Genomic DNA, 19,025 nt, shown 5'->3' on the forward strand with positions numbered 1-19,025 from the left:
GTTATAGCGTGACTGTAGAAATTAAGTGTATTGCAAAGTTGTATTTAGAAAGAATAAACCAGTTTTATTTAAGAAAGGACTTGTATTGCTAAAGTTTCTTCGGAAAGAAATTTTACGGAAAGTTAACTAACGAACAGAGTCATAACAATATATATATATATATTTGTATTATTGTTTCACTTGATGGTAATATAATAGTTTTTACTGCTTAGTCTGATTGTAGCATCATATAGTCTTGGCCAAAATGTTGCTCTATATTGATGTTATTGTCTACATGCATGGAGTAGTTCTTAAGTAAATGCCCGAGTAGTAACATAGAAGGTAGCATATGATCGGATGGACATGTACGTGTTGTTATTCTGGTATGCATAAGTTGTTTTGAGTATTTATTCGTCAAAACACACACATACACACGTGTTTTGTATACAAGTGTGTGCTTTTGCTATGATCTTCTTTGGAATATATCAACGCTTTGTTCTTGATGTATAGTCATGCCTCGTCACGTGACAGAAGTTATAGGACGTCAAATCTTTCGACTGTGCAGAAAGGCATGAAGCAAACAGACAATGTCAGAACAGTAAGGTACCCACATTATACTGTATCCAGAATTCTGAAACGTCATCAGACTACAGATAACGTTGTTCCAGAAAAGTCTACTGGTGGACGCCAAATAACTACTTCCCGAGATGACCGTGTTTTTAATCAGGTTAACATGTCAAGGCCGAAAGAAGTTTCGCGACAACTTACGACAGGAATGGTATTAGTCCATTCAATGAAGGACATCCAGAATAACAATGAATAGGAAACCGACCAAACAAGGTTATTTTGCAAGAAGGGAGTATCTGCAAACCGATACAAACCATAATTCACTTCCGTTACCGTAACACTTAGGCAAGACAGAATGTCAACTAACAGTTAGGACACTGGCGACATCCCATCTTTTCAGATGAGTCCTTTCTCCGGTTTGTTAAAGCTGATGGTAGATTTCGTGTTCGTCATTTGCCTGGAGAACAAGGGAAGATTGTCTTTTCCACATGTAACACACAGGATGTGGTGCAGTACATGTTTGGGCAGCTATTCATCATTGTGGAAAACTGCTTTTGATATCTTCCATGGAAACGTCAATGTCGCTTCCTACAGGTATCACATGGAGACGATATTTCTGCCATATGCTAGGGTAAAATTTGGCAATAAATTTGTGTTCCAGGATGACAATTCTACTATTCACAGCGCGTTTATTGTACAGGATTATCTCGAACAGAAGGACATTACAAGATTACCATGGCCAGCAAAGTCTCCAAATTCTAATCCCATTGAGAACTGTTGGGCAGAACTGAGCCAGAAAATTGCTAACCACGACCTTAAGCCAGCTACTGTAGCTGAGTTGAAGCGCCCCCTAGTGACCAACTGGGGTGAAATCACGATGAATTATGCCAATAACCTCATCGACAACATGCCACGTCGCCTTGTGGAAGTTATTAGAGTACGAGGAGGACCAACAAAGTACTGAATGTTTAATATGAATTGATATATGGTTACAGACACTATACATAATAATTTGATATTATATCTTGTCATTATATGTGTTTTAGTAAAGTTTTATTGTGATAGGTGAAATGTTGAATTACACATTGTTCTACAGATGTCCGATGAAACTGTTTGTTCTAATAAATTATTCATGATGTCCATAGAACCTGTCTCATTATACAAACTACATATGTAGATGTTTAATATAACATGCACATCTCAGTTTGACATTGCTAAATGTATCTGTATTCCATCATAATAATAATGATTTTATTTGTTACAAAATAAGCAAACATTTTGGCTAACACCGTATGTGTATTTTTGGGTGCTGTAGGTAGCCTGATGGTAACAATATAAATATTTTTCTGTGTTTACTGTTTTGTATGCCTATAAGTGACGGTTATGTTTTTCTGTATTACTGCCTAGCCTTATGGTAAGTAACGGTTGTACTTCTGTGTATTATTGCTTAACCTGATTGACAATATGATGTATTCTGCTGGTAGGTAATGATTTTACTTTTGTTTGTTATTGCCTAGCCTGATTGACTCTATGATTGTGTTCTGCTTATTACTGTCTAGCGTGTCTATTACTTCTCCGGCTTACCTTGGCAATAAACTCCTGGAGGAGATGATGGATGTCATCCAATCTTTTCTCCACCTTCTCCTGAGTGTAGTTGATTCTGAGTGAAAGACCACGTTCCATTCGACGAATCTGCTTACACCTCATGGCTCGAGAGATGTAATTAAGAATCATTGCTAGATACCCCAGACCAAAGATGATCCAGAAGATCACACCAGTTTTGTAGATCCATATGTAATCTCCATAAAAGTTACCTGAGTTGATAAGATATGTAATTTTCTCAGCAGCATAAGTATATGTTTAATTATTATAAATTCTACGCGTTTCTGATATATTTCATATCAGGTCTCCACTATTTGCTATTAATATCCACTAGTTGTCATACATTTATTAGATAATTTAGGACCGATCTTCTTCCTAATGACAACATTCTTAGTATTATTAGATAATTTGGGACTGATATACTTCTTACTGGCAGTATCCTTACTATCATTAGATAACTTGAGATTTATTTTCTTCCTACTGCTAGTCACCTTATTATGATCAGATAGTTTGGGATCAACCTTCTACTAACTGGTAGTATCCTCACTATTATAAGACAATCTAGGATCGACCTTCTTCCTACTATCACACTAGCCACCGCTCAGAATCCAGGCTTTATCCCAACAATAGCGAATCACACTAGCCACCATTCAGAACCCAGGCCTCATCCTAACAATAGCGAATCACACTAGCCACCGTTCAGAATCCAAGCCTCATCCTAACAATAGCGAATCACACTAGCCACCATTCAGAATCCAAGCCTCATCCTAACAATAGCGAATCCCACTAGCCACCGTTCAAAATCTAGGCCTCATTCTAACAATAGCGAATCACACTAGCCACCATTCAGAATCCAAGCCTCATCCTAACAATAGCGAATCACACTAGCCACCGTTCAAAATCCAAGACTTATCCTAACAATAGCGAATCACACTAGCCACCATTCAGAACCCAGGCCTCATCCTAACAATAGCGAATCACACTAGCCACCGTTCAGAATCCAAGCCTCATCCTAACAATAGCGAATCACACTAGGCACCGTTCAAAATCCAGGACTCATCCTAACAATAGCGAATCTCATTAGCCACCGTTCAGAATCCAAACCTCATCCTAACAATAGCGAGCCACACTGGCCACCGTTCAGGATCCAAGCCTCATCCTAACAATAGCGAATCACACTAGCCACCTTTCAGAATCCAGGCCTCATCCTAACAATAGCGAATCACACTAGACACCGTTCAGGATCCAAGCCTCATTCTAACAATAGCGAGTCACACTGGCCAATAGTTAAGATTAACTCTCAAATGTTAAAGTCTCAATGACATTTAATCACCGTTTTCACCAGTCAAAGATCAAATTTCAATTAATGATGCCAAATCGCAGTGGCTACTGATCAAAGTTAAAGTCACAACGATACTTACCAAATCGTAATGGTTACCGTTTGAAAGGTGTAGGTGGAAGTGGACAAATCATTTAAATCTCCAAGGTTTAATTCTACAAACATAAAGCCGCTGTTGCTCTTAATATTTTACCCATGTATTTCATTACGAGGTATAACATAGAGGCGAAGAAATACAACAGCACACTAGGCAGATAATGATTTATTACCAGAAGTAAGTGATGTCCAATAAATATAGGCATAGTATAGAAACCGGTTAAGGTTAGGATTTCTTATATCTTTTTATGGAATTCAGACAAAAGATATAAGAAATAATAACCTTAACCGGTTTCTATACTACTTCTATGTTTATTGGACATCACTTATTTCTGGTAATAAATCATTCACTGCCTAATTTCTGAATCCTTGTATTTATGTGATTTATGTGTTTTCTATTTTAGATAAGTGTTATATTTCTTCGCTTCTGTGCTCTTAAAATAATAGACAGTTTGTGTTCTTTTGATGTTGCCTTGAAGCTACAATTTGACATCAATATTAGATGTAAGACGTACAAAATCTGCTAGTCTTGTAAGATCAAACTGCAAATTCCAATGGGAATTATAAACTGTTATCTAAATGGTAGACGAAATGAATTATGATTGTAGTTGTTAACAAAAAATGTTGGAACCTTGAATTTCCTGAAATGAAAAAGATTGTTGAAATATGTAACAGCTTAAAAGCGTGTTCTTGTGGAACAAAAGCAAAACGTGTATGTTGAAGAACTGCTGCAAGTATTAAGAACCATATGATAATTTGAATTGAGGATGCTGCAAGTATTAAGAACCATATGATAATTTGAATTGAGGAACTTTATTTTTTTTGTATTTACTTTGAAATAAATTAATTATTTTATTTACTGAGTATTTAATCTTGACCATCGTATTTATATGCTTAAGATTTTTTTTATTCATGGAAATTAAAATTTAACCTGAAATCAACATACCTGAAAATGTCCAAGTAGTTTAGTACATTACATATGTTTGACCATTTACTCTTACGAATATTGATTAAGTTACATCTATTGTGTGTAATTTGTTCATTAAAATTTAAAATGCAGTGTCTTATGAGAAGTGAAAAGTCTGAGTTGGACTGAGGCTGAATTCTTTGGTATCTGGACATACAATAAAACAAAATAATCTTGGTAGACCCCCAGAACTCAGAAGGGTAAAAGAAAAAATCCTTTCGACCGAGACTTAAACGCACGTCTCTCTACACAGGAACAGCACAGATGATATAGCCAACTAACCTTGATAGATTTATATAAAACCGAGTTTGGCCAGGGTTTAAACGCACGTCTCTCTATACAGGAACAGCACAGATGATATAGCCAACTAACCTTGATAGATTTATATAAAACCGAGTTTGGCCAGGGTTTAAACGCAAAGTTCAGACAGATGGCTTAACGAACTGTCAAATTTTTGATTGTTATATTTTCTTTGCTATCTTATCTCAACCAGTTTCCCGTTAATAAAAATTAAATAACAGCACGTACTAATTTATTCTTAAGTCTACGATGGATTCTGAGCATCACATTTCGATTGGTGTATAATAATTCAAGAATTCTGTTGAATTTCGCCCTTAGTAACCAATGACACTGTGACTGACGGATTAAAAGATCTTGTAGCTTAGTTGGTCAATGCATCTATCCGATAAACAAAGTTATGAATTCGAATCTTTAGAAAATACTAACTTCACAGAATGATGTATTAACTTTAGAATTTCTAGAGGCGCACCAATAAGCCATGGCAGGATTAGTTTAATTTTGTATTCAGTAAGCAATATTCTTGATTTTAAAAACTGGCACAAAGATTGGGAATGTTGTTTGTTTGGAATTTCGCGCAAAGCTACACGAGGGCTATCTACGCTAGTTGTCCCTAATTTGGCTGTGAAGAACTAGAGGGAAGGCAGCTAATCATCACCACCCACCGCCAAATCTTGGGCTACTCTTTTACCAACGAATAGTAGGATTGACCGTAACATTAGAGCGCCCCCATGGCTGAAAGGGCAAGCATGTCTGGTGGGACGGGGATTCGAACCCGCGACCCTCAGATTGCGAGTCGAACACTCTAACCACTTGCCCATGCCAGGCCATTTGGGAATAAACAGTTAATTTAGATCATTATAAAAGTGTCTTGATAAGCAATCTTGCTAGTCTAAATGCATTTCCAATGTAAAATAGTTTTAGAGAAATATTTTGTTTGTTTGTTTGAAGTTAAGCACAAAGTTACACAATGGGGTATCTGTGCTCTGCCCACCACGGGTATCGAAATCAGGTTTCTATCGTTGTAAGTCTGCAGACATACCGCTGTGCCACTGGGGGGCTTTAGAGAAAGAATTGGGTTAAAGCTAATCGTTGATAAGAGGAATTGACGCTAAATGCAGTTAAAATGTAAAGTCAGAAATGTGAATAGTCTTTAATGCACATTAAATAGACACAAGTTAATTAAATATAAGTTTATAAAACTCTAATGTATCATGCCATAAACTTACCTGCTACATAATCTCCAAAACCAATGGTGGCTAGCGAGATAAAGCAGTAATAAATCCCCTCCAGAAACGTCCACTGCTCGATGAACATGAAGATACATGCTGGTAAAATAATAAACACAATAAACCAGGGCAGTAGAAAAGTGAAGGCATTGATAGTCAGTGCCACCTTAGAATTGTGAAATTTCTTAGCTCTCTCCAAACTTTTGATTAATTGTTTGCTGAAATGATCTCCGATTGCCGCCAGGAGGATGCCCGTCATAGGAATTCCAATCATGGCGTAAAAAACACAGAAGATTCTTCCAGAGACAGTAGATGGCGCTAAGTGACCATAACCTAAAACAGAGACGTTCATTTAGATTTTCATATAAACGACAAATGCGCCCTAAATACACACGTGTAGCGGAGTATAATTCACTAAATACACACGTGTAGCGGAGTATAATCCACTAAATACACACGTGTAGCGGAGTATAATCCATTTCTTCATCAATATCGTTTGATTTTTTTTATTCAATGACGACCCGATCTTTTACAAATGAATTAAGAATATAACAAATTTACGAATACGTTTTAATGTTATTGAAGTGCAAAGTTAATAAAATACCAAATATACATAAACTTGCCTAGCACTAGTGAATTGAAAGGCAAGTAATTTTATTAGTACTTCAATAAAGTATTTTAAATACATTAAAAACAACATGAATATGTATAATGGTGAAAAACTTGAAACAAAACAAAACACATACAGGATTAAAGACACCAAATAATGCATTGTGATTCCACTAAGGAAAATGAAATCACCTAATGACACATTTTTTACTCTAGTGTTGCCAAATCAAACAATGGGGGAAGAAACGAGCCCAGTTGAAACAAACACTTTCTGTCAACAATGTACAGAGGAACAGTAACGTTTTTTCACGAAAAAAGATTAGAACTACGTTAACATGAGCTCATCTTTAATTCTAGAAATATACGACCTTATAACACCAAATTTGTTACTTTAATTGGATACTGGGCATTTCTCTTTACAGCTTCTTCAGCAGCGTTTCATTAAAACACAAACCGTAACTGACAGTAAAAACCTTCAAAATGTTATAAGGTTGTTTATTTCTAGTACTAAAATAGTTTTTATACACCAATATGCACTAAAGAAATTAAATAATGAGCTCATCTTTGTTAACGATCACTTATTCTGAAAATGGAAAACAGTTTCTTGACTTAGTACAATTTCTATAGTATTTTGACTAGTATTTTTCCATATTGGCCTATATCTAATCAGACTGACATAATGAAGTTTTTCAATAAACAGCCTGTCCGATTTAATTGTTTCCTTTTGTAACTTTGAAGAGAATTAAAGAAAATAGGCTTAGTCACAAATAGTCCTCTACCCAATTTCCTCAAAAAACAAAGAATGTTGTTTCTTTATGTTTGTTTGTTTAAAAATGTAACCCATTTTTCAAGCACTGTAAGTCTTTTCCACATAACATAAATTCAAAATCTAAAATGACACAACTTTTAAGCACAATAAAAAAGATACTTGTTGCAAATTGTAGAATGTCGTCTGGTGAGACCGACAAAACTGCAATTGTTCTAAAATGGTTTTTGAACATGGCTCAAAAATATTCTGATTTCATCAGAGGAAGTTCTTCGTCCCCATTTCCCTTTTCCTTAAAAACGCCAGCCCCGCGTTTTTATATTAGAAACTTTCTTGGGCAAGAGAAAATTTTAAGACACCTTTGTTTTTCGTACTGTTAGGGAGATCTGATAGTGACGATACGGTATAAATACCAAATTTTAGTTTCCATAAGGATACCTGTCTCGTTAGTAACGGAACAAACAGGACAGGTTAAGTACAATATCCCGAAGCATACATTTCAGAAATATAGGTATAAGATATTGTGTTAAAAATCCCTGTAGATTAGTCCCCCGGTGGGATAGCGGTAAGTCCATAGACTTAGAACGTTAAAATCCGGGATTACATTCCTCGCGATAGACACGGCAAATAGACCAATGTGGCTTTGCTCTAAAACAAAAATACAACATATAATCGCTGTAGATTAAATGTTAAGAACGTTCCTGCTCAGCACGTGTAGGATGACTATGTTAATTCTGGTAGAAAACTTTGTACCACATTTGGTTGTAGATACAGAAGGAAATACGAACGGTAAATAATATGTCTGTTTAGTTTACCTGTATGACTCTGGTTACGTCAATCTGACTAGCTTCTACCACTTGAACTGTTTATTGGATTTAATGTGCATGATTCTAATTGGGTTTTTAATTCATCAGCTCTGGTTACATATATTGGAGTAACCAAGTTCAACTCTTGTTATACTTAACTGCTTTATCATATAGAATTATTGCTATATTTGTTTGTTTTAACTTGCACTGGTAGGCCCGTTTATCTTTTATGACCGCGGCCATATTTTCTAGTTTGTCATACATGACTCAGGCTAATTTCCGAGTTTTACTAAATTATGCATGGCTCTGATTAGATTGTTGTTGTGGTTTTTATCTGCCACGACTCTGGCTAGGTCTTGCTAATTTATCTTATATGACTTTGGCTGTCTTTCTCAACTATAAAGCATGACCCTGGTTAGATCAGTCTGGTCTACCATTTAAGACTGGCTAAGATAATTTGATCATTTAGGACCCTAGTCAGGTCTGTAATGTATGATTCTGATCCTGTTTGAAAATATTAATATGTTTTTTGGATACTGCTTATATCTTTTCGTTATTTTTACAGTGAACGAACATTTATACGGTAATGTTTCAACGCCGCGTAAACTGACCCCAATAAACTCGTTACCATGTAAGTTTTAAGAACCATTATTTTAATTTTGAGAAAACATAAAATAAGCTTTGCGGTTAACTCCACAATGGATTTATTGAACGCAAGCTTTCAAGATGTACGAGCTCTTTGAAGCGAGAGACAATTTGAATATGAACGTTACGTTATATACAACAATGTGGCTTTACTCTAAAACAAAAATACAAACCCTCCTAGATTAAATATGTTCCCACCCACCACGAGTAGGATGACTATGTTAATTCTCTTGGTTGTAGATACAGTAGGAAATGCGAACGGTAAATAATATGTCTGTTGCTTCATAAAATCGAATGAAACCTGTTACGTTTACAGGTTGCATGGAGGTATCTGAAATATAACTTGAAGTAGTTATATTGGTAGCATGGTTTTCAAGATTTTTAATCTCTCAGATGCTGAAGGATAATAGTAGTAGTAGTTATATTGGTAGCATGGTTTTCAAGATTTTTAATCTCTCAGATGCTGAAGGTACTATTAGCCTTTCGTACTTTCTTTAATCAGTATTATGTTAAATATCGGGTGGAAATTATGTTCATATGATAATCTTTTTAATTGTGTCTCATTCTTAAAATTTCAGAGTGATGCAAAACTTTCGGCCATTGCTATAGATATAATTATCTAATTGATATAACGCGCCATTTCTTGTAATATTGACACGGTTACTTATGGAAACTTATGTAATATTTATTCTACATTATGATGTTTAACGTAACGTTCATGTTCAAATTGTCTCTTGCCTCACTCATAAGTGAGCTTGAAGCTTATGTTCAAAAGCTGCATTGTGGAGTTAGCCTGAAAGTTTATTTTGTAGAGTCATTACAAGTCAGGAAAAAACACACTTGATGTTAGTACCAACACAACATAACGAGTGAGTATTTGCCCTTCTACGCCCGTGAAAATCGTTCGTTAAAATTTTTGAAACAGTTAAGCCAACAATCAGTAAGTTTCAGCAAATCAAGCATTTGTTTATTAGGATTGCCAGTAGTATGTAGGTTAATCTAGTTACTGTTTGTCTTTAATCTACGATTTTATCTCATTGTTTGATTATATTTTTAATCTGAAAAACAAGCTTGATTTTATCATTCCCCCCCCCCATTTTTATTAACTGAATTAAAAATTATTTATCTGTGTAATTAAAAGATCAACGTGTGTGTTCGTGCGTAGGAAGCTTTTTAAACTGATTTAAGGAGTAGGGAAGTACGGATGACGTCGCCATAGGTATAAGGAGAGGGTAGGTGTAGAGAGAACAATGCACTGAAAAGAGATGGGGAACGGATCTATTATCCCTTAGACCCCCCATCTCAGAGAGCAGTGTTTATGTGTTAAGGTTTTGTGTGTGAATTTCTTCATATTGTTGCGTATCTGCTTGTTTGATAATTTCCCGTATAAATTCTTCCCGAGGAACTTCAGTGATACAAGTCCTTTTTTTAAATAAAACTAGTTTATTTTATCTCAATACAACTTTGCAATGCACAGAATTTCCACAGTCACTTTAACTTAACACACGCTATAATTCACAGCTATTCACGCACTTTACTTACGGTCACTACCGCTCACTTGATTCAATTATCTGTCTCTATATCTCTCTTCAATGTGATCTTGTCTCCGCTTTATTTGCTGGGCTTATATATATTAAAATAGAGAGCGCCTGGAAAAGACTAGAGTTTCCAATAAAAGTTATGATCCTTCTAGAAACTCATGACGTATTACCAGCGTCATGTGATTTCCGCTGTCGTAACAATATGTTTATAGATACTTAGAGTATCGGTACCGCCATCCTGTTAAGTTTTTAATACTTGCCCTTGATACCCAGGTTTTAAAAGCATCGCTAGATCTGATGCCTGTTACTAGATAAGTCTGTCTGTCATTTTTTAACACACCATTTGGTTCAAAATATCTTTTGTACTAGAGATGTTTGGTGGGTATCACGTGTTGTGGAATACGAATATATCAACTAACATATAACCTCTCAGTCACTGAGACGCTCCGCACGGCCATGAGATTTGTTCCTAACCTCATGAGAGAGCAGTCCAGGCAGGTCATTTAACTGTTTTAATTACTTTAAAACATAGCACTGACTTTAAATTTTATAAACTTTGTGTATCCAAATACAAAATATCACAACAACAACAAATATTTCGAAAGCAAAGCACACGTTTTCCACTAGTGTTCCATAATAATAATAATAAAACATGCTTTTTTCACACATAACATTGAAACTGTAATACATTTTTAAGTACAATAGCATACCTAATAAATATAATGAAACAACATATGTACCAACAAATTCGACTTTTGACGCAGCTAAGACTTGCACAGCTTCTCGGTCTAATAAGCTTGTCCTGCAACTGCTATAGATCCGACGTTAACTCGGTTTAAGAAGCTTACATTCTCCAGCTGTTGCAGTTCTGATATCAAATAGTTTTCATAAGTTTTTGTTCTCCAGTTGCTGCTGTTCTGATGTTAGCCCAGTCTGATAAGCTTATGTTCTCCTGCTGCTGCTGTTCTGATGTTAGCCCAATCTGATAAGTTTATGTACTCCTGCTGCTGCTGTTCTGATGTTAGCTCAGTCTGATAAGCTTATGTTCTCCTGCTGCTGTTCTGATGTTAGCCCAGTCTGATAAGCTTATGTTCTCCTGCTGCTGCTGTTCTGATGTTAGCCCAATCTGATAAGTTTATGTACTCCAGTTGCTGCTGTTCTGATGTTAGCCCAATCTGATAAGTTTATGTACTCCAGTTGCTGCTGTTCTGATGTCAGCTCAGTCTGATAAGCTTATGTTCTCCTGCTGCTGTTCTGGTGTTAGCCCAGTCTGATAAGTTTATGTTCTCCAGTCGCTGCTGTTCTGGTGTTAGCCCAGTCTGATAAGCTTATGTTCTCCTGTTGCTGCTGTTCTGATATTAAATCGATCTAATAAGTCTATCTCATTCACCTTCTGCATTTCTGATGTTAACTCGGCTTAATAAGCATATTTTCTCCAGCTACTACAATTTTAATGTTAACCAGATCTAACAAGCCTATGTCCTACAGCTGCTGCAGTTCTGATGTTAACCAGGTCTAACAGTCTTATGTCCTACAACTGCTGCAGTTCTGATGTTAACCAGGTCTAACAATCTTATGTCCTACAGCTGCTGCAGTTCTGATGTTAACCAGGTCTAACAGTCTTACGTCCTACAACTGCTGCAGTTCTGATGTTAACCAGGTCTAACAGTCTTACGTCCTACAACTGCTGCAGTTCTGATGTTAACCAGGTCTGACAATATTATGTCCTACAGCTGCTGCAGTTCTGTTAACCTGGCCTAATAAGGTTATGTTCTAGAGCTACTGTAGTTCTGATGTTATTCCACTCGCACTCCAGGATACAAATGAAGAACTTGATTTTTTGATACTAAAGGTTTACTCTTCCCGTGATGCCTACCTCAGACATGGATATCTTGAATCAAAATTGGATTTTTATATCAAGGCTAATTTCAATAGTAGTAATAATATATTTCTTTTCAACCTCAATAGTCTTATTTACGTTCTTGACTGAATTATTTTAAAACTATGTTTTCCATGCCGGGGTTTGTGTCAAAATTCGTTTCGATATGACGTTTCAATGAAAGAGTTATAAATTTTGGCTCAAAGTGCTGGAAGCTTAGAAAGGTTTTGACAAGTATATCAAAAACCAATATTGTGCGAAACGTATGGAAGCTTGGACAATTTAAAAAACAAGATTTGTTGTTTTATACACAATACTCAGTAAGTAATACAAGAGAAAACTATCGCTATGAGCTAAAGAGGAGCAGCAGAGAGAGATGATATTGACATGATAGTTTATACATTTATTACTGGATGTTACAAATAATTTGTCCTGTCTAAACCTTCCTGTCTGAGGTTATAATAAAATAAAAACATCAAATAATAGAGGAATGTTTTTTTGAGGCTAGAATCCAAATATGGCTGAACATCTACAAAAAGCCAAAGTTAAATCCCATAACTGAATACTCTAGTTCGTGCTCGGGTTGAAATTGTTTGTGAAGTCGTTAAAAAGGGCAAAGTACCATTCCATCTGCCAAGACACAACACCTGTCTGAACAAACAAGAACAGCTTTCTTTTATTGTTAGGAATGTCAGTGAAAATGGAGAAGCATTTGAATATTTACTGGATATGGTGGTGTGCTTTGATACAATGACAACATTCATATTTACTGGATATGGTGGTGTGGTTTAATACAAAGACAGCGTGAATATTTACTGGGTATAGTGGTGTGCTTTGATACAAAGACAACATGAATGTTTACTGGATATGGTGGTGTGCTTTGATACAATGACCACATGAATGTGTAGTCCACTGTAGAATCTTTTTTAAAAGCATGATTTTCATTTGACAATCTACGTGACCAAGGATATGATGACTGTTCTACCTTGTCTGGTCATTATACCGGACTAGGGACACGTGTGCAAGATTTGGATCCAAAAGCATATTGTGTTCGCTGTTTTGCATACCGTTTGTATTTGGTGATTGTAGACACATACGAAGAATAAAACGACAATAAATTCCTTTGAAACAGTCCAGAAACTATTTCTTCAATTGAAATATGGTCTCTTCATAAGCATTCAATAGCAACTGCAAACTAAAGGAAGTGACACTGAAGTCTTGAGCACAACATGTTGGTCAAACCAAGAAGAAAATTTTACAATACTTGTCAGCACAAGAGGTATTGTGAATTATACAGTAAAATCTATTTTGGCCAATGGTAACTTTGATTATGAAACTATTGGTGAAACTTCAACAATCTTGACAGCCTTAGACTTTTAATTCTGCCTTGTTACTATTAGTGAACTTTTCTCTACCTGGTCACTATGGGTGAACGTTTATCTGCTTGTTCACTGTGAATGAACTTTTGAAATTATGCCACATGGCTTCCAAGTATCTGCAAGGAGATGGTATGAATACCGTTATAATAACATTTGAAGTTTAAGTGTTAGTTTTAGGACTTCAAAGCACAAAAAATGAGAAAACATTTGACCAGCACTTTGCAACAGCAACACTGAACAACATTGAAGCCTGTGAAAAGCAAACACTGGAGCACCATGCCAGAGCAAAGTTTCATTGACTTGATGGTATTGTCAGTTGAATCAGAACGAGTGAAAGAAAGTTGATCAACTTCAAGTTCTTCACTTGTCCTTTGTATAATATTTTAACTGCACATATTGTGAGCACATGACGTATATTGTATTTAATGTTATATATATATTGTTTTACACGTACTATACATATGGTTTACTGTACTATACATACACAAAAATACATATATGGAACGACATTTTGGATGCTTGACACCCCTAAATTCCTGATTAGATACATCTGACTTATCATGAAGGACTGGCTGGGTCTGTTTGACTAAGCATCTATTCTCACCTGAAGAAGACCATCGTGCACGAAACGTCTAGCGAAAAAAATATATTTGTAAGTGGTAAAGTTTTGTTTTGTTTTATCTAGTTAAGCGCAAAGCTACACAATGGGCTACCTGTGCTGTGTTTACTACGGGTATCAAAACCCGGTTTTTAGCGTTATAAATCCGCAGACTTACTGCTGTGCCACTGAGTGGAGGATAACATGCAGCGTCATTTCTGACAACAGCTAGGCTTAACCCCTGTTGTAATTCATTTACTGAATTCAAACTAAATAATAATTTTAAATGTTACGTTGTAGCTATAATGCTATTTACCACAAGTTCTTATTGTTTGAATCTTTCAAACTAAGAGTGTGTGATTACACAATGAGATATCTGTGCCCATCACGATATCAAAGCCCTATTTTTAGTGTTGTAAGCCTCCATGTATAAAAGCTACAACGTTACAGTGTGAAAGATGTAGTGCAAAATATTTTCACACCTAACGAAGTACTGTGTCAGACCGAAACCTAATAACGTTGTTTGCTTCATACCTTCTATCTGCTGACGAAGGACCATTAGTCCAATTGTTAGAGACTAAATAAACCTTTTCTGAAATATTAAATAATGTGGTAGAGACTAAAAAGATTTTTTCATCTAATGATAATAAATCAGACCTATTACTCAAGATAATATATATATATATATATTTAAGTCAACGTTTCGCCATTACGGCTTCATCGGGTTGGCAGGACACATGCAAACTGATTCAATAGGCCTATTTATAGGCATTTTAAATAATTCTAATCTACCTTTTTGTATCTTTAAAGACAAAAAAGCATGCTGTATTTTATACTCCCAAATACGTAATGACGTCATTCAGGATTAACTTACCTATTGTTGTAACGACTGTAATTGCAAAGAAAAAGGAATTGTAGAAACTCCAGTTGAGGTGGGTATTGTTACCATAATCGTCCATTAAGTTTTTACTCCTCGCTTCCGCTAGGTGGTGCACAAGTTTTTGCATGTCTCCTTTAGTGAAATTTGGATGATTCGTTCCTAGAAGCCTATCTGTCTCAAAAACAAACAAACAAAGACAACAAACTATTGATACTGTTTTCTAAATTATCAGGAACTTATATCGGAAAGACCTGGTAATAATTTGTTTTTATTTATAGATTAATTAATAAATCATATACCCTATTATGGATCTAAGAAAGAAAGACGAACTTACTTTATGTTATAATAATAAAAAAAGTATTACTTATTGAATCCGGAGTTTTCGGTATAGTGAACAAACAAACATACTGACAAAAAGTTGTTTCTGTTTGTTTTATAGCAACACTGAGCTATCTGCTGTGTCTACCTCGGGGAATTGAACACCGTATTTTTGAGTTGTGAGTTAATATACTTACCACTGTCGCATCGAGTACCAAAAAAAAAGAAGAAAACATAATAATTAAGTTTAGTATTTCAACGAATTTCAATTAAGAGAAAGGGTTATAGTTATTCATATTTCTTCTTTGTGGGATAACTATGCAACTCCCAAATAATTTACAATTTGCATTAATACTAGAAAATACAATTCATAATGATTTGTAGAACTTTAGTGTTACAAGTAAGGAAAGTTACTAAAAATCCGCTGTTTATAAGCTCCATATGGCTTCATGAGAGTGAGTGTATTACAATCAGAGTCTCTGTAGTGAGAGTAAACCTTTCTATGAGCCCTGGAGAAAAGGCTTACAGTTCTGGTTAAAATCTAATAAATTACTTCTTGGGTACTGTACTGAAGACATAAGAATAAAATAAGTTTTGAATAGATTTAAAGTAAGATCTTTTTGTAATCCTACTTGAATTTTGTTTACAGCAATGTATCCATGTACAATATCAAATATCCTAAAACTTACAAGGTATTAAACTATTTCATAAACATCTTAACCTAATGTGAATCATTTCGCAATTAACATCCTTGTAAAATCGTTTTTTAAAGGCCAACATACATTTAACCATGATAATCAAACCTTAATAATCCAATCACTGCGACAAAAAAGTAGAGATTTTAACATGTTCCTACCTTCCCACTTTTTACGGGTATCTTTTAATTGCACTCTCATCTTCTCCTCCAAAGGAGCTTCAAGAGCCATGAAAACAGCTCCACCTATCAATACGTATACGATGAACAGAACCAAGAGGCCAAGAACCTCCTTTCTGGTCATAGTGATTGTCTAAGGAAAGCAAAAAATATACTTAACAATACTGAACCGGTTAAGAAACCATAAATATTATATATTTCTTGTATTATTATAAGCAAGTGCTTACTGTATTTATAAGAACTTATTAGTGAAAGTAAAGAAGAATGTAATAATATATCAACCACAATATATTTGCAATAATAAATAAGAGTTTTACACTGCTCATTTATTTAAAGTTTGGGTCTGTTCATTAATATATTCTCTTTTATTGTTGTCTCTAGCAAGCATTATAAATTGTTCGTTATACTCATACAGCGCATGTCTCTTAATACTAGAGTATAGCCTCGTTTTCAGTTGGGATTTTTTTTTTAGTATGTTGCGTGATCTTGCCTGGAGCATGTGATCAACTGTTTCCGCTGACCTTTGTGTTTGTGGATTCTCACCCGTTACAAGACGCTACATTTTGTGTATCACAGCTGTGGTATGACTTGTAGCAGATCACTTTCTGGATAGTACTGATACCCTAAGTTGATACATATTCCTTTCTTTTCCATTGTCATTAAGTAGAATGGATACCGTCATTTTGGAAATTTTATATCGCTGATCTCAACACATCTTTATTATGTGGGTGTGCGAATATTTTGCGTCGGTTTGTTTGTTTGTAGTTAAGCCCAAAGCTACACAATGGGCTATCTGTTCTCTGCCCACCACGGGTATCGAAAGCCGTATTCTAGCATTGTAAGTCCACAGACATGCTGCTATGCTATTGGGGGGCATTTTGCGTCGGAAACGGCTGTTACAAACCCATTACAAAAGCAATACACTTTTTGTTGGCATCACACTACTAACACACAAAATGCCAAACAATGCCAAAATGCAGATCTGATATACGCTGTTCCACTGCGACTTTATAGCAGATGCTGTTTTCATGTGATTGGCTGATTTGTATATTCAAAGTTGTTTAAATATAACATACACAACTTTGTATAAAACAAGAAAATCCGCCAATGATAATCAAAATGTAAACAGTACAATAATAGCAACTTGACGAATATTAATATGTAGTTCATAGAACACAATATCTAGATTTTGTAATAGTCTGACTTATTAAATTGCCTTATTATCCAGCGCTAGGGGGTTAACAGGTTAGTTCAGTTGGTAGAACACTCGCTTGGCGTGTGACAAGTTCTTGGTTTCAAATCATAGCCAAGAAAATATATCCCGAAACAACGAAGATACCACATTGGTACACAACTTTGAGTCGTCCCAACGATCTCTAAATTAAGCCCAAGGACGAATCTTGTTTATGAGAGTGGAAAAATGCAGTAATTAAATTGTTAAAAGTTCCTTACTAGCCAGCGAGAGAGGGTTAAGTCTGGTTCAGATGATCAAGCACTCGTCTGATGCTTGATACTCCCACATGTTCGCAGGCTCGCAGATGTAATTGGCGTATATTTTTGTCAATGGATATCAAGAAAAGGCAGATTAGATAACCATTTCACAACATCTGTTTATTGTTTAGAAAACAATAACATATACAGGCTTACATACTTGATTGACAGTTTTATTGCTAATTCCTTTAAACGTAACCTCATACTCAGTCTTCTCATTAGAACATATAACATCTGTTCAAACTACCTCTCTCTTCATACCGGAATCACCACTTTACAGAACATTTTAATAAACAACGGCTATCCCTTGCATTTTATTCAAACCCTAACACGGAAGTTCCTTTCTCATACATTTGAACTCCCAAAGAAGCCACACACTGTTGATAAATACCCATTAAGACTGATCGTTCCTTTTTTTTTAGGTAAGCAAAGTTTCACAGTGAAGTCACAAATTTTAAGAAGAATTAAAACGTTTTATTCACAAGTTTAACTACACGTGATATTTATATCACCTTTCAAAATACAAAATCTATTCATATCTAAAGACCTATTACCTATCCCTATGCGTTCCAGGATCGTATATAATTACACATATGGGAGTATCAAGCAGAGCTGGTAAAAAACTATCAAATCCTCCACACTCCATAATTCACAGAGAGTGAGGACAACAACCACCCCATCTTGATTACAGACTTCAAAATAATCTCATCTGGATCATCCAATATTGAACTATTAATTAAAGAAAGTTTATCTATTATAAATGAACTCCCTGACTTTAAATAGTACCACAACTTCACTATAGTTAAGCTTGTTCTGAATACTTGTATAATATTCTTACAATTGTTGCATTATCCTGTTCTTTCTTATTTATTTGGTTGTATTTTAATTTATTTCATCCTTTTATTCTGTATTTTAATTATTATTTATAAAATGTTTAAACTTTATATTTTTTTCGTATCTAATAATCTAGCCTGTTCAATATATTTTGCTGAAAAAGGGATATATATATATATATATATTCTGAAAAGCAAAAAAATTTATTACTTACACTTTGAACAACGATAACCTCCTTTGATCCACACTGTATAGTTCTGTAAGAACAATAACCTCTATTGATATCCTCTACAGCAATCCTCACTATCTAAATTATGTAACAACGATAA

General features: G+C 35.2%; 1 protein-coding gene across 1 annotated transcript in view; it reads right to left on the reverse strand.

Moving 5' to 3' along the window:
* The window catches only part of LOC106474677 (potassium channel subfamily K member 4-like), a 28,097-nt gene that overhangs the window by 5,695 nt on the left and 3,377 nt on the right, over nt 1–19,025 (reverse strand). Inside the window, exons 2-5 of the mRNA XM_013935368.2 lie at nt 16,354–16,504; nt 15,174–15,350; nt 6,077–6,409; nt 2,131–2,360 (exon numbers count right to left, since the gene is read on the reverse strand). Of these exons, the coding sequence (XP_013790822.1) occupies nt 2,131–2,360; nt 6,077–6,409; nt 15,174–15,350; nt 16,354–16,504 (891 nt within the window). The remainder of the gene's footprint in view (nt 1–2,130; nt 2,361–6,076; nt 6,410–15,173; nt 15,351–16,353; nt 16,505–19,025) is intronic.

The sequence above is a fragment of the Limulus polyphemus genome, unplaced genomic scaffold, assembly GCF_000517525.1.
Source record: "Limulus polyphemus unplaced genomic scaffold, Limulus_polyphemus-2.1.2 Scaffold7517, whole genome shotgun sequence".
NCBI classification, from domain to species: Eukaryota; Metazoa; Arthropoda; class Merostomata; order Xiphosura; family Limulidae; genus Limulus; species Limulus polyphemus.